Source organism: Oryctolagus cuniculus, chromosome 4 (genome assembly GCF_964237555.1).
Source record: "Oryctolagus cuniculus chromosome 4, mOryCun1.1, whole genome shotgun sequence".
Classification (NCBI taxonomy): Eukaryota; Metazoa; Chordata; class Mammalia; order Lagomorpha; family Leporidae; genus Oryctolagus; species Oryctolagus cuniculus.
The window spans coordinates 1,403,163-1,425,583 of NC_091435.1; the positions used below are offsets into that span (position 1 = coordinate 1,403,163).

The following is a 22,421-nucleotide window of genomic DNA, read 5'->3' on the forward strand; positions in this document are numbered from 1 at the left end:
GAGACCCCCATCGGAGGATGCGCTGGCCGTGGACATTTTGTGTTTTTAAACAAGATTTGTTCATGTACTTGGTAGAGAGAGAGAGAGAGCTTCCATCTGCTGGTTCACTTCCCAAAGAGCCGAAACGGTTGGGGCTGGTCCAGGCTGAAGCCAGAAGCCTGGAACTCCATCCGGTCTCCCACGCGGGTGCAGGGCCTCAGGCACTTGGGCCGTCTTTGCTGCTTTGCCCAGGCCATAGCAGGGAGCTGGGTCAGAAGTGGGCTCGCGCGGGATGCCGGCACCGCAGGCACTGGATTAACCCACAGCACCAGAACACTGGGCCTGACAGTGGACATTTTACAAAGAAACCATTAAGCCCCTACTCCACAAAACCCCAGAATGCACCTCTGGGGGAGACCAAATGTTTGTGTGTTCCCCAAATTCCTATGTGCAAGGCCTGCCCCACAGATGGAGGCGGCTCTGGGGTGACTAAGTGTGTTTGAGGCCACTAGGAAGGGGCCCTCATGATGGGATTTGCACCCCTCCAAGGGGGCATCAGAGTGCTTTCCCTCTCTCTCTCTCTCTCTCTCTCTCTCTCCCTCCTTCCCTCCCTCTCTCCCTCCTTCCCTCCCTCTCTCCCTCCCTCCCTCCCTCCCTCCCTCCCACACCACCACACAGCCAGGGGCTGCCCCCCGTAGGCCAGGAATTGGCCATCACAGGGACCTGGGCCAGCACCATCATCTCAGGCATCCAACCCACAGAGCTGAGGAAGATAAATTTCTGCTGCTTAAGCCGCCGGTCGCTGGCACGGTGCTGCAGGTGCCCGAGCAGACAGAGATGGCAGGAGAGCCCAGCCATGGGCTTAAGGGGCACCCGTGAGCAACACTGGAAACAGAATCCATGAGGGAAAGGTGCCACACCTTGAGCACCGGGATGCACCCTCAGCCTGTGTGTGGGTGAGAGGTGTGCGGGCAAGAGGTGTGCAGGTGACAGGTGTACAGGCAACAGATGTGCAAGTGAGATATGTAGGAGACAGGTATGCAGGTGAGAGATGTGTGAGCTACAGGTGTGCAGGCGAAGAGATGTGCAGGAGACAGGTATGCAGGTGACAAGTATGTGGGCGACAGGTGTGAAGGTGAGAGATGTGCAGGCGATAGGTGTGCAGGTGAGAGATGAGCAGGAAACAGGTATGTAGGTGAGAGATGTGTAGATGACAGGTGTGTGGGTAATGTGGGTAACAGGTGTGTGGGTGACAGGTGTGCGGGTGACAGGTGTGTGGGTGACAGGTGTGCAGGTGACAGGTGTGTGGGTGATAGGTGTGCGGGTAAGCAATATGTGGGTGACAGGTAGGCAGGTGACAGGTGTGTGGGTGACAGGTAGGCAGGTGACAGGTATGCAGGTGGCAGGTGTGCAGGTGTGCAGGTGACAGGTGTGTGGGTGAGGTGTGCAGCATTCGGCGACTCACCCTGACACTTCTGTTCACATGAAAGTGTCTTCTGAAGCAAAGTTAAGGAGAGACCTTCTGAACACCAGGTGAGTGTGTGCTGAGGGCCCAGTGTTGGGAGAGCCCCTGCATCCCCACCGCCTCTTCCACCCTGCCTCTGAGCACCCCTGGCTAATGGGCCCACCCCTCCCTGCTCGGACACTGGCCCTGCAGGTCTCTGTTCCAAAGCCGGGGCGGGGGGGCTCTGCTTGGCTCAGTCTAGGTCACAGCAGTCCCTGCCTCAATTGGCAGCCAGCCAGGAGGGGGACGAATCCAGTACACACCAGAAATGAGCGGAACGAAGGTGCCCTCCAGCACTCTGACCTCACGTTACCACTCCAGACCTGCTCATGGAGAGAAAGGGGGCAAACAGCACCAGAGACGGTGACTATGATCATGGTGTGAACACCCCTTACCCCGCCCTGAGTGGCGGTGCTGTGGTATGAATGCCCCCTTACCCCGCCCTGAGTGGCGGTGCTGTGGTGTGAACGCCCCTTACCCCACCCTGAGTGGCGGTGCTGTGGTGTGAATGCCCTCTTACCCCGCCCTGAGTGGCGGTGCTATGGTGTGAACATCCCTTACCCCACCCTGAGTGGCGGTGCTGTGGTGTGAACGCCCCTTACCCCACCCTGAGTGGTGGTGCTGTGGTGTGAACATCCCTTACCCCATCCTGAGTGGCGGTGCTGTGGTGTGAACGCCCCTTACCCCACCCTGAGTGGCAGCGCTGTGGTGTGAATGCCCCCTTACCCCGCCCTGAGTGGCAGTGCTGTGGTGTGAACGCCCCTTACCCCACCCTGAGTGGCAGCGCTGTGGTGTGAATACCCCCTTACCCCGCCCTGAGTGGCGGTGCTATGGTGTGAACATCCCTTACCCCATCCTGAGTGGCGGTGCTGTGGTGTGAACGCCCCTTACTCTGCCCTGAGTGGCAGTGCTGTGGTGTGAACGCCCCTTACCCTGCCCTGAGTGGCGGTGCTGTGGTGTGAATGCCCCTTACCCCACCCTGAGTGGCGGTGCTGTGGTGTGAACGCCCCTTACCCTGCCCTGAGTGGCGGTGCTGTGGTGTGAACGCCCCTTACCCCACCCTGAGTGGCAGTGCTGTGGTGTGAATGCCCCTTACCCCGCCCTGAGTGGTGGTGCTGTGGTGTGAATGCCCCCTTACCCCGCCCTGAGTGGTGGTGCTGTGGTGTGAACATCCCTTACCCTGCCCTGAGTGGCAGTGCTGTGGTGTGAACGCCCCTTACCCTGCCCTGAGTGGCGGTGCTGTGGTGTGAATGCCCCTTACCCCACCCTGAGTGGTGGTGCTGTGGTGTGAATGCCCCTTACCCTGCCCTGAGTGGTGGTGCTGTGGTGTGAACATCCCTTACCCCATCCTGAGTGGCGGTGCTGTGGTGTGAACGCCCCTTACCCTGCCCTGAGTGGCAGTGCTGTGGTGTGAACGCCCCTTACCCTGCCCTGAGTGGTGGTGCTGTGGTGTGAATGCCCCTTACCCCACCCTGAGTGGTGGTGCTGTGGTGTGAACGCCCCTTACCCCGCCCTGAGTGGTGGTGCTGTGGTGTGAACGCCCCTTACCCCACCCTGAGTGGCAGTGCTGTGGTATGAACGCCCCTTCTCCCCTCGCCCCAAGTGTTTTTCTAAGGGGGGGGGCTCATGCTCTCCACCTCCCTCCCAGAAGCCCTAGCATGGCAGATACAGACGGGAGTTGTGGGGTTGAGCTGCACGGAGCCTGCTGCCTGGCCCTGCCCTAGCCGTGCAGCTCGGTCCTCGGGCTGGGAACTGGCACTGACTGGGGGCTTGCTCCAGGTGCCCACCCTGCCCTGCCCCCTGGGCCCCAGCCAAGCGCTCCTCAAACCCTACAGCAAAGCACCGGGGTCATCCCCCCCCACAGCCTCGGTTTCCCTCCCAAGCTCCTGATATGAATCATTGTCCCCAGACGCAGGTGGCAGGTGGCACAGAGCCCCCGGCAGTGCCCACACGGCTCCAGGGCCACCCGAGGGCCTGGTGGGTTTGTGCTTCTCAGGACTGGGGATGGTGGTACACGTGTCCCGTGGGCTGATCTGAATCTATCCCGGGACCCACGTCCACAGTGTCTGGAGCTCAGCCAGGAGAAGGAAAGGGAAACCATCATGGAATTGACCACCTGGCTGGGCCAGCAGCCTCCCCCCCCCCCGCCACCTTGTGCCCATCCCGTCCCCCTCCCCCGCCCAGTCTCCTGGGTCTGAGAGGGAGGCCAGTCCCTGAAGTCAGGCCCCAAACACAAGTGAGCAGCCAGGCAGTCACGAGGGAGTTTGGACACCAGCACGGCGGAGGGCAGAGCCACGCAGGCCCGAGGACACCGCCCTCCACGCCCTCCACTTCCCCACAGCGGTTCCAGCCACTGCACTGGGTCCAGAAGAGCCCCAGGGGAAGCCTCACCCTCGGCAGCACAGACAGGCAGCCATAAGGCGGCCACGGCAAATGAGGGACCAGGACGCTCACGTCTCTTGGTTTTTAATAAAGATTTATGTATTTATTTGAGTGGCAGAACAAGAGAGAGAGAGAGAGATCTTCCACCTGCTGGTTCACTCCCAATGGCTGAAATAGCCAGGGCTGGGCCAGCCAAAGTCAGGAGCCTGGAGCTCCATCCGGGTCTCCCACTTGGTGCAGTCTCCCACTTGGGCCATGCTCCGCCGCTTTCTGGGATGTGTGTTAGCCAGGAGCTGGATTGGAAGTGGAGTAGCCAGGACCTGAACAGGCGCTCGTGTAGGCCTCGGTGAGGGCCCCGCCCCTCGCAGGAAGTCTGAAACCAGAATCAGAAACTCCCCGCCCTGGCACCGCCCCGTGCATGTCCAGGGACAAGGCCAGGGTTTTGCTGTGGGCACCTGTGACAAGCAGGGGGTCCAGGAACTCAGGACTCAGGGTCCTGGGGTGGTCTCCCAGATGGACCAGCAAGGCCGCCTGTCCTCTGGCTGGGCGCCACCACCCAACCTCTGAGTGCCAGGCGAGGCCCTGGGGCCAACAGGGTCAAAGTATGACCTTGGTCAGTCCCACAGTTGCACCTGCTAGGCCGCAGCCCCCGCCCCCCTCCTCAGGTCAGGCTCCCGAGGGGCCTCTCAGAGCCCCCAGCACTGCAGAGGCCCAAGGCCTGATCTCAGGGTTCGCTGTGGACAAGGGACCGGCTTGGTGGCCTCACCAGGCCTCCGCTGCCCGGCTCAGCAGCGCCCCCGTGTGCCGCGGTGGGGTGGAACTTTCCGTATTCCGTGCAGACCCAGCTGGAGGCCGGCTTCCAGGGCAGTGTTCTCCTGCCCTCCTGTGGCGGCCCTGTGGCCAGTGGCCTCGCTGTCCAGGAAGGAGTTCTGGTCTGGGGACAGGCCCTGGTGCCCACGCCTCCAGTTAGGAGGCTAAAGATTACTCACAAAATCGGCCCCAGGCTGTTCATCCGGGGCTCTACACCAAACTCCTAGGGCCTGAATGAAGAGGGAGTGGGGGTGGGGACAGAAGAGAGCCCCCCCCATGTGCACCCAGCTGTCCTCGGGAGAAACCCAGGTGCGGGGGCCCCAGCAGGCAGGGGAGAGCTCCCGCGGTCTGAGCCAGGCTGGGCCTCGTCCGTGGCCGATCACAGGTCTTCTGTGGGTCTTGTGCCCGCTCTGCCAGGCACCCCGGGTCCTGGGGGCCCAGCAGCCCTCCTCCATGAGGTGCTTACAACAGGGTGTTCAGCTGGAGCCGTGGGGGACCAGGGACAGGGCTGGGCACTCGAGCGGCCTGGGGGCGCCCCCTCTGGTTTTGTTGCCTTTGTTGTGCTCTGACTTCTGGTTTGGGGTGTTTCGTGGGTCTTTTTTATTGGTTTTTCATTTGTACTTACTTGAAAGAGAGAGAGGAAGAGACGAGAGATTCTCTGCTGGTTCACCCCCCCACCCCCCCACCCCCGACGGCTGCATTGGCCGGGACTGGGTCAGGCAAAGTCTGGGGCTGGAACCTCCGTCCAGGTTTGAGTGGCAGGAGCCCAGGGACTTGAGCCATCACCTGCTGCCTCCCAGGGACGTCAACCCAAGCTCCCCGAAACGGCACGCGCCCCGACCGCTGCACCTGACGCCCACCCCTCGCCTCTCCTTTTAAAACTGGCTTGGGCCCAAACCAGTGCCAGGGTGACAGAAACGTGTCCACAGCAGCTCTCATAAACTCGGGGTGAGTAAGCGGCCACGTCGTGTGGGGTGCCATCCCGCAGAGGGCTCCGGGCCGGGCTGCGCCCCCAGGACATCCCATCCCGAGCAGCTGAGGGACGCGTGGCCCCTTCTGTGCCTACAGCCCAGCAGCTCGGGGGTGTTTCCTCAGCCAGTGGCCGCCCTCCCCCAGTGCGAAGGGGGTGGGTTTTGCCCTCCTTGAAAGACAGGCAGCCCCCTGTGGTTGCACCCCTACCGAGACATCCCGGACCCCCACCCCACCCCACCCCGGGCCGTGTGGCCTCTCCAGGCCAGGGAGCAGGTGTGCAGGCTGGGCCCAGTGTCTCCCCTCCACCCACCCCATGCACAGTGAAGCCCTGGGTGGCCGAAGGGCAGAGGGCCTGGACCCCGGGGACCCTGGGCACCAAGCGTCCTGCTGCACGGGTCCAGGTGAGGATCCAACGCGCCAGGCGGATGGCCAAGCCCCGGCCGGGTCCCCGGCCCACACGGAGACCCCCTGAGCAGCAGCTGGCCGCAGACAGGGCTCCCCAGACACCCGTGCCGCGGTGCTCTCGGGTAAATGCGAATCGCGGGGGTTCCCGCGTGCCGGCGGAGAGGCCGGGGCGGAGGCGGCCCGCATTCCCCACCCGCCAGGACCCAGGCCCGGGACCCCCGCAGGTGTGTGGGCTGCTGACCAAGACCGGCCCCGCCCCCGAGTCAAAGTCCTTAAACTCTGCATAAACTATGCCAGGCCCCGCGGCAGACACGCCGGGGCCGAACGCCTCCGTCTCCCCTATCGCGATGCTGCGGCCGCGCGCGTGGGAGCCCCAACTCGGCGGTGCGCGACGGCCGGCAGCGCACCAGGCGCTAGGCGCACGCGCGGCCCGGGGCGCGCGCCGTTACCCCGGTTACAGGCGACGCGCCCTCGGAGGCGGGCTCGGCGCGCGCTTCCGGGGCGGGGCGCGGCGGCCGGAAGTGCGTGGCCGCCGGGGCCATGGCGGCGCTCGGCGTCGTCTGCTTGCTGCTGGGGGCGGCGTTGTGGCCGCCCGTCTCGGCTTCGGGCGAGGAGTTCTGGCCGGGCCAGTCGGCGGCCGACATCCTGTCGGGAGCGGCGTCCCGCCGACGGTAAGCGCGCGTGCCGCCCACGCCCGCGGGGAGGGGGAGCCGGGGTCGAGGCGGGGTCCCGAGCGAGCGGGTCGGGATGTCCCGAGTGGGCGGGGCCGGGGGCGGGGCCAGGGGCGGGGCCTGGGCGGGGCGCGTCGAGCCCCGCGTGGGGATGCGGGTGCTGGCGCCGGCGGCCGGGCGTCTTCCCGCGGCGGGCAGCCGAGCAGCCCGGGAGAGCCGACCCGGCCGGGCGCTGCGCCTTCGCCCGGGCTCTCCCGGCCGGCTTTCGCCCGTCGCAGTCCCAGGGGAGAGCTGCGGGACCCGCGGAGGTCGCCGCCCTCAGCTGCCGTGTCTGTTCTGAGTTGTTTACCGGCTTCCCCTCCGAAAGACGTGACCTCTGAAGCCGCACGGAATACCAGAATCTTTATTTCTTTTAAAGATTTTACTTATCTGAAAGGCAGAATTAATGAAAGACAAAGCTTGTCCATCCTCTGGTTCATTCCCCAAATGACCGCAGTGGCCAGGGCTGGGCCAGGCCAAAGCCTGGAGCCAGGAGCTTCTTCCAGGTCTCCTGTGTGGGTGCAGGGGCCCAAGGACCTGGGCTGTTTCCTACAGCTTTCCCAGGCCACAGCAGAGAGCTGGACCAGAAGTGGAGCAGCCGGGACTTGAACTGGTGCCCACATGGGATGCTGGGGCTGCGCCACAGCACCGGCCCCCAGGTTCTTTTTCAGAGTTAGCCGACTTGAGGGACACAGATTCTCCATTTCCTGGTTCATTCCCCGAATGCTGGCAGTGGCTGGACCAGGTGAAGAAGCTGGGAGCCGGGCACTTGTCTGGGTCTCCCCTGCGGGTGCAGGGCCGGGGTCTTCTGCCCTCGCCCGCTGCCTGCAGTTGTGTGCCCAGGCGGGAAGCTGGAGTCGGGAGTGGGGCCAGGACTTGAACCCAGGCCCTGCAGTGCGGGGTGCGGCTTCACCGCCGGGCAGCTGCCGGCCTCTGGGGGGGTTGTGGACATGTGACGGTTTGGTTTTGTGAGCTCAGTTCCGGTGAGCGTCTCCTGGGAGACGGATTCAGCTGCTGCCCAGCAGCCCCGTGGCCTCTCAGTAACCGCCCTGCACAGGCCAAGCCCCGGGCACTGACCCTGGTCTCAGCTGCTGGTGTCGGAGGCCGTGCTGGGTCGTGGGCGGCAGGGGCAGAGTCGGCGGTACAGAGACCCGGAGCCGGCCGCTCGGAGGCCGTGCTGGGTGCCCTGGGGCTGTGCTGGGGCTGGGTGGTGGGCGGCAGGGCACAGCCGGCGGTGCAGACGCGGAGCCGGGCCGCCCTGGGCAGAGGCTCAGCCCGCCACGCGCGCTCCCGCCGTCAGGTACCTGCTGTACGACGTGAACCCCCCGGAAGGCTTCAACCTGCGCAGGGACGTCTACATCCGCGTGGCGTCGCTGCTGAAGACGCTGCTGAAGACCGAGGACTGGGTGCTGGTGCTGCCGCCCTGGGGCCGCCTCTACCACTGGCAGAGCCCCGACATCCGCCAGGTCCGCATTCCCTGGTCCGAGTTCTTTGACCTTCCGAGTCTCAACAGGAACATCCCGGTGATCGAGTACGAGCAGTTCATTGCAGGTGAGGCGGAGGCGCGGGGCCGCGGGGGCGCGGGGCGCGGGGGCGCGGGGCCGCGGGGCCGCGGGGGCGCGGGGCGCGGGGGCGCGGGGGCGCGGGGCCGCGGGGGCGCGGGGCGCGGGGGCACGGGGCGCGGGGGCGCGGGGCGCGGGGGCGCGGGGGCGCGGGGCGCGGGGGCGCGGGGCCGCGGGGGCGCGGGGGCGCGGGGGCGCGGGCCGCGGGGCCGCGGGGCCGCGGGGGCGCGGGGGCGCGGGGCCGGGCTGAGCGTCTGCAGTGGACCTCGGCCAGCACCCTTCCCCCACCCCGGCCCGCTGCAGCGCTTGCTCTGGGCCCCGGCCCCGGTGACCGCTGCCTGGGCTCTAGGGAGGTGGCTGGGAGGCCTGCGAGCTCTGTGCCCGTGGCTGCCTGACATGGGCCACGCACAGCTCCGGTAGGAGCGTGGCCTGCCCCAGGGCCGTCTGGTGGCCCCCACGCTGTGTGCAGACGGTGTCTCCCACCCTGTAGCACGTCTCATCAACTTCCTGGCGTGAAATTCTCCCATTTTAATTTCTTTTAGGGAAGAAACAAAGGTTTTTTAGATGAGAGGAGCTTAGAGGTCCTGTTGTTCTGTTGGGAAGATGTAAGTTTAAGTCGGTGGCCCTGCCGTGCGGTGCACCTGCGGGGCCCGGCGGCCCGCGGGCTGGAGTCGGGGCCGTGGTCGTGCTGCTCCTGCGTCCTGCCATTCTCGGTGATGCTCGGGCCCCAGTCTGGAACTAGGAAGCCCCCCTTGGGGTGTGTCCACCCCTTACTCTGAGCTGCAGGTGCATAGCCTGGGAGACAGCCTCCTCCGTCTGCCCGCCCACAGGCCAGGGAGCCCGAGACACTGTCCTCACCTCCGGGCCCCAGGATTTCCTGCTCATGGGAAGCAGGGGTGGGGCTGCCCTTCTCCGTGTGTGGGGGCCTGGAGTGGCAAGGGCCTCCTCTGGTGCTGACCAAGCCCCTGAGCTGCCTCCGTGGCCCCTGCATCCCCTGCCCACCAGCTGTATCCCACCTGTGAGGGGCAGGGAGTGGCCGGCTGTCTGGGTGGGGCTGCCCAGGGCCTCTGCAGGTGGAGCGGGGCAGGGCACGAGGCGTGTGCAGCGTCCACCCTGCCTGGTGTCAGACGGGCACCTCTGTGGCCGTGACCCCCTAAGGTGTGAGCTCTGGACGCTGAGTGCAGGGACGGTGGGCGCTCCCCTGCTGGAGTCCTGGGGGTCTGTTCAGTGCACCTCTGCCCAGATGGATACTGAGAGCCCGGGTGTGCGACAGTCCTGCTGGGGTGGACGGAGGAGCGGGCAAAGAGGACACAGCCCCTGCTCCCCCGGCTCCTGCTCCAGTGGGGGCAGAACACCAGCTCCATTAGGCATGAGGTAGACGTGGGCTGGCCAGGGACGGGGGCTCCCGGGAGGGGTCTGAGCAGCCCTGGAGGGAGCGGTCAGGCTGTCCAGCCAGCCTGGGGCTGAGGAGGAAGCCCCGTGGTGCCTGGGTCAGGGAGGAGTGTGCAGGCCGGGTGTGGGGACCTGCCTGTGGGGGGCTCTGGGTGCAGAGGCCCTGGAGGAGCCTCCAGCTCCGCCATGTGCTGCTTCCCCCAGTGTCTGCGGTGCACGGGAGTGAGCGGACGGGAGCCGTCTTTCTGGCCCGCGGCTGTCGTCGCATGTGGCGTGCCCCTCGTCTCTTTCAGAATCCGGCGGGCCCTTTATTGACCAGGTCTATGTGCTGCAGAGTTACGCCGAGGGGTGGAAGGAGGGGACCTGGGAGGAGAAGGTGGACCCCCGGCCGTGCATCGACCCGCTGCTGTACTCCCAGGACAAGCACGAGTACTACAGGTGCGCGGCCGAGCACGCCAAGTCCTGGCCCCCTGCACACACACCGTGTTCTCATGAACGCTGCCGGGCGCCCTGCACTGCGGTGCCTTGTCCTGCCGAGGCCCAGCGGCTCCTGTGGTGGCCTCGGCGTCCCAGCGCAGCTGAGGGGCTCGGGCTGGAAGGGCACGGGCAGGAGCGGCTGTCTCGTCAGCCCGGGTGTGAATTGCCGTGCAGTGCTCCCATGGAGTGCTCCCGTGGCACGGCAGCTCCTGGCCTCGTCCGTGTGGGAGCTCCCAGCCTCTCCCCGAGAACGTGGGGGGAGTGTTCCTCGGACAGGCGCCCGGGCCCTGGGCTGGGGACGCTGTTTCTGTCCAGCTGCCTCCGCTGCCCTGTTCCTGGCACCCCAGGAGAGCTTCGGGGCTGGCCCCGCCCAGGCACGTGCAGCAGGCTTCCATCTGCGGGGTCGGGGCCCGGAAGTCCATCCAGGTCTCCCATGTGGGTGGCTGGGACGCCGGGACCTGGGCCATCCCCTGCTGCCTCCCGGGCGCTCGTTAGCAGGCAGCTGGATCGGAAGTGAGGTCGGGCTCCATCCCAGACACTCTGATCTGGGCTCAGCCTGCCGTGCTGCCCCGCCGGCCCCAGAGCACGAGGCTTTTCTGAGCTAACGTGGCTCTCGCCCTCGAGGTTGTGGTCAGGGCGCTGTCCCACGGGGGCGGGCACACACACGCACCCCGACTTTGTCCCTGTCACAGATGGCCCATCGGGGCCGTCATGGCCTTTGTCTTGCAGAGGATGGTTCTGGGGCTACGAAGAAACCCGGGGGTTGAACGTCTCCTGCCTGTCGGTCCAGGGCTCCGCCTCCATCATGGCGCCCGTGCTCCTGCGGAATACTTCTGCCCGGTGAGTGCTGCCTCGGGCTGGGATCCCCTCCCTGTGCTCCCAGGCCACGGCCCCATCGTGGTCCACAGCGAGTGCGGCTCCAGGGGAAACGGGAGGGTGTGGATTCGGGGGGGCTGCTTGTCCTGGGAAAAGCCCAGGTGAGCCGAGCGCCTAGCCCAGGTGCCCCTGGTGGGTGGTGAAGCTACAGGGAGCAGAGGGGGTGTCTGGCCTGGGGCGGGAGGAGGCACTGGGCTCAGGGGGGCTTCCTCTTCTCTGTTAGAAGCACCAGGGGGTTTAGACGGCCCCTGCCTGGCCTTCCCTCATGGGTCTGAGTGACAGATGTACCGCTGGCCCTGTGGCTGCAGCGGCCCTCACTCACCACCGGGGTGCAGGCTGGCCCCAGCGGAAGGTGTCAAGAGACCTGGGCCTGGCCAGGCGCTCTGCCGCCTGTGTGGTTCCAGGGGACGACCTTGGGAGGCCGTGCCCCTTGGGGCTTGCTGGGCACGTGGGGACTCTGAGTCCCCTCGCTTCAGTTCCCCCCGGTGCCCCAGCAGCAGCCACGAGGATCCCCCCCAGGCCTGGCACCCTGCTCCGAGGCGACCTTGCTGCTGCCAGCCGTGGCTGTGCCAATCATGCGGGGTTCCCTTTAGCCGCGTGGGCCCCGTGCAAGCAGCAAGCCCAGCCCTGCGAGGCAGGGTCTCATGAGGCTGGGGGCTTGAGGTGGACAGCACGTCCTTCTGATTAGATGTCTGTGGGGGGTGCACTGGCAGCTGTGCTCTCTCCGAAGCAGGTGGTTCAAATACATTTGCACACGCATGCGCACACACCTACCATCCGTGCTGTCCCCCGGGCACGTGTCTCACACATACAAGTGTGCTGCCCCTGGGACGGGTGTAGCGCGTGCACACACATGTAACAGCTGTGCTGCCCCTGGGCATGTCTCTCTGTCACACACACATGCGTGACTGCTGTCTGTGGGTGGGTATATCTCTCTCTGTCTCACACACACGGCTGTGCTGGCCCTGGGTGGGTGTATCTCTCTATGTGTGTCTCTCTCACATACACACACACACACACACACACACACACGGCTGTGCTGTGCTGCCCCTGAGGCCCTGGGGGTACCATCTTGCTGGTCAGCTTTTTTTTTAAGATTTATTTATTTATTTATTTATTTGAAAGCCAGAGTTACACAGAGAGAGAATGAGAGGCAGAGAGAGAGAGAGAGGTCTTCCATCTGCTGGTTCACTCCCCGATTGGCCACAACAGCTGGAGCTGGGCCAGTCCGAAGCCAGGAGCCAGGAGCTTCCTCCGGGTCTCCCACGTGGGTGAAGGGGCCCAAGCATTTGGGCCATTTTCTACTGCTTTCCCAGGCCACAGCAGAGAGCTGGATCAGAAGTGGAGCAGCCGGGACTTGAACTGGTGCCCATATGGGATGCCGGTGCTTCAGGCCAGGGCGTTAACCCACTGTGCCACAGCACCGGACCCAGCCTTTTTTTTTTTTTTTTTTTTTTTTAAGATTTACTTATTTTATTTGAAAGGCAGAGTTACAGAGAGGCAGAAGCTGAGAGAGAGGTCATGCATCCACTGGTTCACTCCCCAAATGGCCTCCATGGTTGGAGCTGGGACAGGCTGAAGCCAAGAGCCTAGGAGCCTCGGCCAGGTCTCCCATGGGTGCAGGGCCCAAGCGCTTGGGCCATCTTCTGCTGCTCTCCCAGGCCACAGCAGAGAGCTGATGGGAAGTGGAGCTGCTGGGACTGGAACCTTGCCCACATGGGATGCCGGCGCTGCAGGGAGGATTTCTGTGGAGGGTCTTAGTTAACAGTGGTAGAGATACAGGCTGTTTGTGTTCTGTGGTCTCGAGTTCCCTCTGGGAGCCTTTGAGACTCTGGGCACAAAGGCCACCAGGTGGCCGAGGGTGTGGGGCCGCCTGCTGGAGTGGTCGGGTCCTGGCTGTGAGCCCTGGCAGGGGCACTGTGACGCGAGGTCCCAGCGTTTGGCAGGACAGGGTCGCAGTCCCCGCCTAGTGATTGACACCTGCTAGGAGCCCCTGGGCCTTGGACCTCTGGGAGCCACCCTTCCATGGCATCCCCGCCCTTCTGGGCATGTGCGGGGCAACGGATCAGTGTTGAACCGTCTTGCCTGCCTGGCGTGAGCTCTGCTCAGTGCATGGATCCAGTTACTGTGTGGCTGGATTTGGTTGCTAATTCTGTCTTGCCTGTTCCCTCTTCGCATCCTGGGCACAGCGTGGTGACGGCTGTCTTGCTGGCTCGGGCAGAAGGGTGCTGCTGTGGGGTCAGGACCTCGCAGAGCCTCTGTGACTCACCGAGGGGCACCCTGGCCGGGCTCCCGTGCTGTGTGCTCTTGGAGAGGGAGGTACTGTTGTTTTTGACTTCCGTGTTCATCGCTGCTGCTTTTCTGTTGTTGAAAAATAGGTCCGTGATGCTAGACAGAGCTGAAAACCTGCTGCACGACCACTACGGGGGGAAGGAGTACTGGGACGTGAGTAGTCCCCGAGGAGCAGCTCTGCGTCGGTTTGGCTTCTGAGATCCACAGCAAACAACCTTGCAGGCCAGCATCGGGCTTCTGGGAGCCACGGAGTTGGGCACCCACGGTGCGCGCGGCAGAGGAGCTGCGTGTCTCCCTGTGCTGCGGGCGTCGTCCCCTCCACGTCGGCAGCCGGCTGCCCTCTGGCCACTCGTTCATCCAGTTGCTCTGGGTTCCGAGATGGGCACATTTCCTGGGGTGCGGCCCTAACATCAGGGTCAGCTTCTTTTGTGATGGGAGACCCAGCCCTGGCTGACCTTCGAGGACTCCAGAGCCCTGAGCAAAGGAGATTGAAGAGCAGCCTCCCATCCCCGCCCCCCAACACGGAGCTGTGCTCAGCTCAGGCGGGTCAGCGGCAAGGACACAGCAGCGCCGAGCCAGCCTCGACAGAGGCGGCCCATGGCGGTGGTAGCCGGGGGCACCGTCACCCAGGCACCCCGGGAGTGGCTGGCCGTCCTCAGGGACCCAGCCTGGGCTCTGCGGCTTCCGCCGTGGCAGCTACATGCACGTGTCCCCCAGGCTGCGTGGACACAGGAGTTGGCTGAGGGGCTTGTTGGCAAGTCGGGGCAAGGCGGGCAGGTGGGTGCGGCTCTGGCCTGGGGGCGCCCAGCTGCGCTGTCCTCGTCCCCACAGACTCGGCGCAGCATGGTGTTCGCCAGGCACCTGCGGGCGGTGGCCGACGAGTTCCGAAGCAGACACCTGAACTCCACTAATGACGCCGACAGGATCCCCTTCCAGGAGGACTGGACCAAGATGAAGGTAGCTCCGGCCGGTGGCCCCCAGGGAGAGCCGGAGCTCCCAGTGGAGGTGCCTCGGGTCAGGCAGCTCAGGCCCCGTAGCACGGCCTTGGCTTCTGGAGCCACAGTCGCCGGGAGCTCCCCATCCTCCGCCCTGGGGCAAACCAAGGGACGTCACTCAGTCCTGCTGTCCGAGTCCTTAAGGGAGAGGGGTCGGACATGAGGGAGGAGGCGGAGATGCGGGCAGGTCGTGTTCCCTGGGCTCGCACCGTTCAGGACAGCACCCTTCTGTCTGGTGACGCCTCCTCGTGTTCCTAGTTTTTTCTGAAAGTTGAGATTTTCCTGTGACGTGATTGCAGCGAGCGATGTGTGTCACTGGAGCAGCATCGTCTGCGTCTCTTCCCTGCTGTCCCACTGCACACATTTTCATAACTCCGGGGAGGACAGAAGGGTCCCCGCTGGTCCCTCTGCAGGGGCGCCCGGGCCTGGGGAAGGCGCTGCGCAGGCGGTGGCCAAGTCCCCTGCATGGCGTCTGCAGGGAGAAGAGATGGACGGAGCGTCTGTCCTTTCCGTCCTGTTGGTGGTCGTCCCGGTGCCTCACTCACTGTGTCCCTCAGATAACAAGGCTGTGTGGCCATGTGTCTCCCCAAGGTGCCGCCTGCAGGGCTGTGAGGGCTCCTGGGGGAGCGTGCTGCCCCCGCCTGTCCTGTGAGCCCGTGTGGCTGTTCCCGTGCAGGTGGCGCTGGGGTCCTCTCTCGGGGGCCCGTACCTCGCCGTCCACCTGAGGAGGAAGGACTTCGTCTGGGGGCACCGGGAGGACGTGCCCAGCCTGGCAGGGGCCGCGAGGAAGATCCGCAGCCTCATGAAGACACACCAGCTGGCCAGGGTGTTTGTGGCCACGGACGCCGTCAGAGCCGGTACGCGGCCCCGACCCGTGCCTGCTGGTTTCCTTCCAGCCCTAGACTCAGTGGTGGGCAGACCTGGCGTGCGTGGTATCGTGCCCAGGCAGATCTGTGTGGCCGCCTTTCCGGCCAGCACCTGCAGAGTGGACCTGGTCCCTGGGATGGACACACTTGGTGGGCACCTGTGCATGCCAGTCTAGCGGCCCCTCCTGCTTTGCAGAATACGAAGAGCTGAAAAAGCTGTTACCCGAGATGGTGAGGTTTGAGCCGACCTGGGAGGAGCTGGAGCTGTACAAGGACGGAGGCGTGGCCATCATCGACCAGTGGGTCTGCTCCCATGCCAGGTGCGCACTGCCCCACGGGCCCGGCCCCTGCGTGCTGAGTGCTTGGTCTGAGCGGGCAGTGTGTGCACAGGGCCTGTTCTATTGTTGGCCCCCGGTTGAGTCTCCTGTAACCCAGGGCCCTGCGTGCTGTGTGGTCTGAGCGGGCAGTGTGTGCACAGGGCCTGTTCTGGTGTTGGCCCGGGTTGAGTCTCCTGTAACCCAGAGCCCTGCGTGCTATGTGGTCTGAGCGGGCAGTGTGTGTGCACAGGGCCTGTTCTGGTGTTGGCCCCCGGTTGAGTCTCCTGTAACCCAGGGCCCTGCGTGCTATGTGGTCTGAGCGGGCAGTGTGTGTGCACAGGGCGTGTTCTGGTGTTGGCCCGGGTTGAGTCTCCTGTAACCCAGGGCCCTGCGTGCTGTGTGGTCTGAGTGGGCAGTGTGTGCACAGGGCCTGTTCTGGTGTTGGCCCGGGTTGAGTCTCCTGTAACCCAGGGCCCTGCGTGCTGTGTGGTCTGAGTGGGCAGTGTGTGCACAGGGCCTGTTCTGGTGTTGGCCCGGGTTGAGTCTCCTGTAACCCAGGGCCCTGCGTGCTGTGTGGTCTGAGCGGGCAGTGTGTGCACAGGGACTGTTGTGGTGTTGGCCCCCAGTTGAGTCTCCTGTAACCCAGGGCCCTGCGTGCTGTGTGGTCTGAGCGGGCAGTGTGCACAGGGCCTGTTCTGGTGTTGGCCCCCGGTTGAGTCTCCTGTAACCCAGGGCCCTGCGTGCTGTGTGGTCTGAGCGGGCAGTGTGTGCACAGGGCCTGTTCTGGTGTTGGCCCGGGTTGAGTCTCCTGTAACCCAGGGCCCTGCGTGCTGTGTGGTCTGAGCGGGCAGTGTGTGCACAGGGCCTGTTCTGGTGTTGGCCCCCGGTTGAGTCTCCTGTAACCCAGGGCCCCTGTGCCAGGGTTGGTTTACACTTGTGCTCCTCACGTCCGACCTCCACGCGGTCACTGCCTCATCCCCAGCTCCTTCCCACGGGTTTTCCCCACCGCTCCTGTGCCGAGTGTCCCCCGTGCTCTGGGCTGTCTGCGTCCTGGCTGCGTCTGTTTTGTGGGGGGCAGTGCGCAGGTGTCCCACAGTCCTGGGCCCCTCTGCTCGTTCTGCACGTGCCCAGGTGACACCAGCCTGAGCTGTGTGCAGCCGTGGTGACCAAGGCAGAGCTGGGTCACAGCGTTTTGGGTGAACGGAAAATGAAAGTGCGCGGGTTCCCTCGCTGCCTGACAGCACGTGCACCAGGCAAGCGGGAGCCTGGCCCCCGACGGATCAGCACGGGCCCTCGAGCCCTGCCTGAGCCCGTCCTCCAGGCCTGTCACATGCGGTTTTCCGTCAGGTTCTGGGCCTTGTGTGTAAAAGATGTGCGGGTGTCGGGGGAGGGCCCCGTCCTCTGTGAATCAGGACTGAGGGGGGAGGCCGAGGCTCAGGTTCTTCTGCGCTGGCGGCTCCTGCCCGCAGCCGCTCCAGCCCCAGCGGGAGGTGGGCCTGTGAGGCCTCAGAACCTCAGCCGCCGTCCAGCACACGCACGGCACCTGCTCGGAGCCGGCTCTCGGATGTGATTCGGTTTCGTCCCCGAGTGCCCTCGAAAGCCAGAGCCCACGCGTGAGAGTCGGGGAGAGCACTGGTTGCCCTGAGACCGGGGACCCCCAGCAGACGGGCTGCACGGGGGCCGTGGGCCCCGGTGTTGGCAGGCAAGGAATGTGTCCTGCGAGGCAGGTTGGAGGCCACCCAGCTGTGGCCCTGTGGGTGCAGCCGTTGAGGGCGGGCTGGGTGAGCTGTGCAGGTCCCGGGCAAGGGGGCCGGCAGGCTGGTGGCGTGTGGCAGACAGCCGCTGCCCTGTGTAACTCGGCCCGTCCTGGGCTGCTTCCCAGGTATTTCATTGGCACCTCGGTCTCGACATTTTCTTTCCGGATTCACGAGGAGAGAGAGATCCTGGGGTTGGACCCCAAGACGACCTACAACAGGTTCTGTGGAGACGAGGAGAAGGCGTGCGAGCAGCCCACCCACTGGAAGATCGCGTACTGAGGTGGCTGGGCCCTGCCGTTGCCGTGGAGGTCGGCCCCTGCTCCGTGTCAGGCACTGGGCAGCTGCCCAGAGGACAGCCCCTGCACACCCCGAGCTGGGGCCAGCGCGTGGCAGGCCCGGGGAGGACCTGGACGCAGCGTGTTTGTCAGGGCCAGGCCTGGGCCTTCCCAGCGGCTGAGGTCCCCATGTCTGAGCGGGCAGTAAGGACGGATGCCGGCCGGCGGCCCCATCGAATGTTGGCTGTGGGCATCCGAGAAGACTTGGAAGTCCTGCCCGGCCTTCCCGTGTGAGCCCATCTCCCCGGGGGCCGGGTTGGACCTGCTGCCTGGAGCCCCTGGGGACCTGAGGCCGACGGGAGCTCTGTGAGTGACAGTTACCAGGCCCTCCTGTCTGCTCCCAAGGGTGCTGGAAAGTTGCACGGTGGGGCCAGTGTCCTCTGGGGACGCCATCTTGTCTGCAGGAAGCTCCTGGCTCCGCCCTCAGTACAGCAGGTGCACAGGTGCAGGGGCTTTGGCTCCACCCCTTGCTGCTGGGGGAGGAAGGCTCCGTTTCCAGAGGCCACAATGGAGACACTGCAGCGGGGGTCTGTCCACCTGCTTTACAGAGCCCCCTGCCACGGCCTCTGCAGCCACCACAGGGACGCCTGCGCACGCGGGGCTGCAGAGGGGAGGCCCTGCCTCGGGGTCACGGTGCCCCTCCCGGCCCCTGGGCCTGTCCCTGTGCAACTTCCACCACGTTGTCGGTGCCGTGGTGTTGGGGGGCCGTCTGTGGGCCACCCGGGGCTCAGTTCCCACGGGGCTGTGTCCTGGCAGCGTGGTGACCAGCAGGACTGCCCCATGCCGAGCCGCTGTGGTCACTTCCTGTGTCTTCTCCATCTGTCACAGCTGGTGTTGCTCACGGCTGTGTGGGGTGAAGTGATGATGTATTTATTCATTTGTATACCCAGATGTCAATAAAGTTTTCTAGAAAGCCAGCGTCCTGGAGACAGTGCCTGTGTCACCCCCGTGCGTGCTGTGGACTGCGGCCGGGGCGCCCATGGGACAGAAGCGGCTCTGTGGTAGTTGGGTGCGGCCCCTGCCCTTGCTGGTGGAGAGCATGGTGGGGGGTGGGTCCAGCTCTCCCCACGCCGTCTCCAGGACGAGGGGCTCCCGGGTTTACTACCGGGTGCGGTCAGGCGGGGGCCCCTGGCCCTGGGCGAGGCGCCTGCCTTGGAGGAAGGCGGGGCAGGGCTGACCGCCCCCGTCACCAGGCCAGGCCGGGAGCCCCCCGCAGGTGCAGGTGCAGCTGCGCGCGCAGGCTGATCTCCGGCTTCCCGCCCCGGGACGGGGGTCGCAGGTGGGGCAGGGCGGGCAGGTGCTGCGGGAGGGGCCTAGCGGGGCCTCCGCGCGCCAGCGCCGCGAACAGCGCGTGCGCATGCGGGGGCCCCAGGGGCCCTTGCGACCTGTGCTGCGGGGTGCAGGCGCCTCAACTGGAGGCTGTGCGGGCGTCGGACCCGCGTGAGGCCATGAGCGTCGCCCCGTGCTGGGCGGGAACCCGCGTGAGGCCATGAGCCTCGCCCCGCGCGGTGGGCGGGAACCCGCGTGAGGCTGCGAGCGTCCCCCGTGCGGTGGGCGGGAACCCGCGTGAGGCCGCGAGCGTCGCCCCGTGCGGTGGGCGGGAGCCCGCGTGAGGCCGCGAGCGTCCCCCGCGCGGTGGGCGGGAACCCGCGTGAGGCAGGCGGCCGGTGGGTGCCGGGCGTGGGACCGGAAGGCGACCTGACACGCAGCCTGGCCACGCAGAGGGAGACGAGACGGATGTGCGGTGTTTCTCTCGGGCGGTGAGTGGACGGCGGCTCTCGCGTGCCCGGGAAGGGGTGGCGTGAGGGGCCCCAGAAGCAGCTGGGCTCCACGGCGAGCAGGCCCGGGTTCCCGGCCTCCGCCCTCCCCCCGGAGCCCACGCACGCCTCCATCGCGGGGACGTCCCTCGCGCGACCGCCCGCAGCGCTGTGTTCCCCGCGTGGTCCGTGGCGGAGCGCGGGCGCTGCGTTCGCAAGATGGCGGCGTCCCTGCCCGTCGGTGTCCACGCGGCCGGGGCCACCGGACCTGCGCCGCCCCCTCGCCTGCGGGACCGCGTGCGCAGGAGGGGGCGGGGCGGCGGAAGCTTCTGGAGTCGCGGGTGGGCTCCCTCGTGCGCGCGCGGCCCTGGGCTCCCGCCTTCCCGGGTGGGATTTTGTCGCGAGCGTGGTACCGAGGTGGAGACTCCGGTAAGGAGCCAGGAGCTTCTTCCAGGTCTCCCACGTGGGTGCACGGCCCGAGGACCTGGGCATCTTCTGCTTTCCCGCAGCAGAGAGCTGGAAGGGAAGAGGAGCAGCTGGGACGAGAGCCGGCGCCCACGTGGCGCTGCAGGAGGCACCGGCCCTTCCAGGAGGATTTTTTGTCAATGCAGAGGGGAACCCGCTCTTCAGTTGCCACCGCGCACTGGGAAACCGACCTCCTGGAGTTGCAGAGAACCCGCGGTGCTCCCGCTGCGAGGCCTCACTGCGCATGGCAGCGCTGGGCCGCTGGGCTCCAGGAGAGGTGGAGCGGGCTTCGCTGCCAGTGCTGATCGTTTCTTACGTGGCGAGCACAGTGAGTTCTGTTCTGAGCGCCTCGGTTGTTGCTGCGTTTGCGAGGTCTCCAAGTCCTCCCGTGGTGGTCCACTCGAAGATTCCTGGTAGTCATCCTTGTGGTTTATTGAATTTTTGTAGTAAGATCGGGGTATTTATAGATCTTTTTGGCAATAGTTTACATTTTCTTGTTGTATTGTTTTCAATGCAAAAGTCACTATTTTAGTTATTTGAAGATTTATAATGACTGTAAGAGGGATCTTTAGGTTGGGGGACACTGTTGGTGCTTCTCCGATGGTTAACTTTGCAGTGTCGTCTTCCCAGGCATATCCTGCTTTGTAATGTGCTAATATTAGTTTGTGTGTACTGTTAGATTGCTCTCTTTCCATAATGCAGTTTTCATGACCCTCTTTTAATGTAACATTTTCCAAAGGAAATTGGAAAAATGGATTTTTTGGTGGTGGATATTTTGCCAGTTTCCAGTTGATAATGTGTGATTAAGAATAGGTTCTTTGGCCGGCGCAGTGGCTCACTAGGCTAATCCTCCGCCTGCGGCTCCGGCACCCCGGGTTCTAGTCCTGGTCGGGGCGCCGGATTCTGTCCCGGTTGCCCCTCTTCCAGGCCAGCTCTCTGCTGTGGCCCGGGAGTGCAGTGGAGGATGGCCCAGGTGCTTGGGCCCTGCACTCCATGGGAGACCAGAAGCACCTGGCTCCTGGCTTCGGATCAGTGTGGTGCGCTGGCCGCAGCGGCCATTAGAGGGTGAACCAATGGTAAAGGAAGACCTTTCTCTCTGTCTCTCTCTCTCACTGTCCACTCTGTCAAAAAAAAAAAAAAAAAAAAGAATAGGTTCTTTAATCATCATGTCCATTAATGTTCATTTCCTGTAATGGGTTATTAGTAATTGAAAGGAATAAAGTAGAGTTGATAGTTGCTGTGGTCGGGTGTTCTGGAATCCTTGTCCATATGTTGTCCAAAAGTGGGCTGATTTGTTGCCTGCCTGGGAGAGGTAATATCATATGGTCGTTATTTTGTTTGGATTTTTGGAATGGAGTAATCGATGATGTTAGTATTACATGTAGTGTTGTACTGAGTGAGTGTGGTTCTTGCAGCGATTATAAGTGGCATTTATTATTTTTACATCAGTGGTACGTGGAGGTCGAGGATTGGGAGGTTCTGGTTTTGTGGGCTGTTGCAGACTAGGGATGCGTTCTTAGCTTTGTAGGTTGACCTGGTGCCGTGGAAGGGATAGTGAGGCAGTCTTAGAAGTGTCCTTACTAAGATGCTGTCACCTTTTGATTGATTGTCTATTTTTTTCGAGTAGTTTGGTGGCATTAATGAATTGGTCTTGGGGCTGGTGCTGTGTCGTAGCAGTAAGGCTCACCGCCTGCAGTGCCAGCATCCCGTATGTGTACTTGTTTGAGTCCCGGCTGCTCCACTTCCAGTCCAGCTCTCTGCTATGGCCTGGGAAAGCAGTAGAAGATGGCCCAAGTGCTTGGGCCCCTGCACCCACGTGGGAGACCCAGAAGAAGCTCCTGGCTTCAGATCAGCACAGTTCCGGCCATTGTGGCTCATTCGGGAGTGAACCAGTGGATGGAAGACACCCCCCACCCCCGCTCTCTGCCTCTCCTCTCTCTGTGTAACTCCAACTTTCAAATGAATAAATAAATCTTTTAAAAAAATTGGTCTTTTTGTATGTTGAGCCAGAAAACTGGAAATTCCGTCATTTTTAGTCAGGTAACATGGATAAGATGGGCTCTCCAGAGTCTGGTTGTGTTAAAGGTGAATTTAAGATTTTCTTCATTGCTTGTATATATTATTGTTGTATTTCCATCTTTAATTATTTTTTTTGCATGTTGGTTTCATTTTTTGTTGTTGGTTCTGTTAATCCAGTCATGTGCTTCATTCCCAAAATGGAATTCCTGCTGGAAAGTTTGTGATAATTTCATGTTGATTTGTGGGAAGCAGATGATGGCCATTTCAGCTTTCCATCATGTTTGGTCTTTGTTATCTTGTGTATTCTTAATTCCATGTATATCTCGTCCAAACAGGCAAGCGGTAGCTATGTGTTTGCACTGGAGGGCATGTTTATCGTTGAGTCCGTAGTATACTCTTATTATTTAAATACTTGGGGAATGATTTCTGTTAATACAAGTGGGTTCCTAGTGCGCTGATTTTCCGTGAGTCTTCCACACTTGGTTGTGAGGTGTTTCTTACTGTTGGGTCTAGGAATTCTTAGGGTTTTGTGTTTGTAGTTGTTGAAGT

At 63.5% G+C, this 22,421-nt stretch overlaps 1 protein-coding gene across 1 annotated transcript; it reads left to right on the forward strand.

The window, feature by feature from the left end:
• Nucleotides 1-6,558: 6,558 nt before the first annotated feature.
• POFUT2 (protein O-fucosyltransferase 2) lies at nt 6,559-18,548 on the forward strand. Its single transcript, XM_051839972.2, has 9 exons — nt 6,559-6,723; nt 8,063-8,313; nt 10,010-10,154; nt 10,923-11,033; nt 13,448-13,514; nt 14,193-14,318; nt 15,033-15,213; nt 15,419-15,542; nt 17,422-18,548. The coding sequence occupies exons 1-9, from the start codon at nt 6,593-6,595 to the stop codon at nt 17,573-17,575; spliced, it is 1,290 nt and encodes a 429-aa protein (XP_051695932.1). The 5' UTR covers nt 6,559-6,592; the 3' UTR covers nt 17,576-18,548.
• The last annotated feature ends 3,873 nt before the right edge of the window (nt 18,549-22,421 follow it).

Excerpts from the sequence above, each read along its gene's own strand:
- POFUT2 (XM_051839972.2), top strand. The coding sequence starts at position 6,593 with ATGGCGGCGCTCGGCGTCGTCTGCTTGCTGCTGGGGGCGGCGTTGTGG. Across the intron at positions 11,034-13,447 it reads CTGCGGAATACTTCTGCCCG|GTCCGTGATGCTAGACAGAG; the intron begins GTGAGTGCTGCC and ends GTTGAAAAATAG. Across the intron at positions 15,214-15,418 it reads CACGGACGCCGTCAGAGCCG|AATACGAAGAGCTGAAAAAG; the intron begins GTACGCGGCCCC and ends CCTGCTTTGCAG.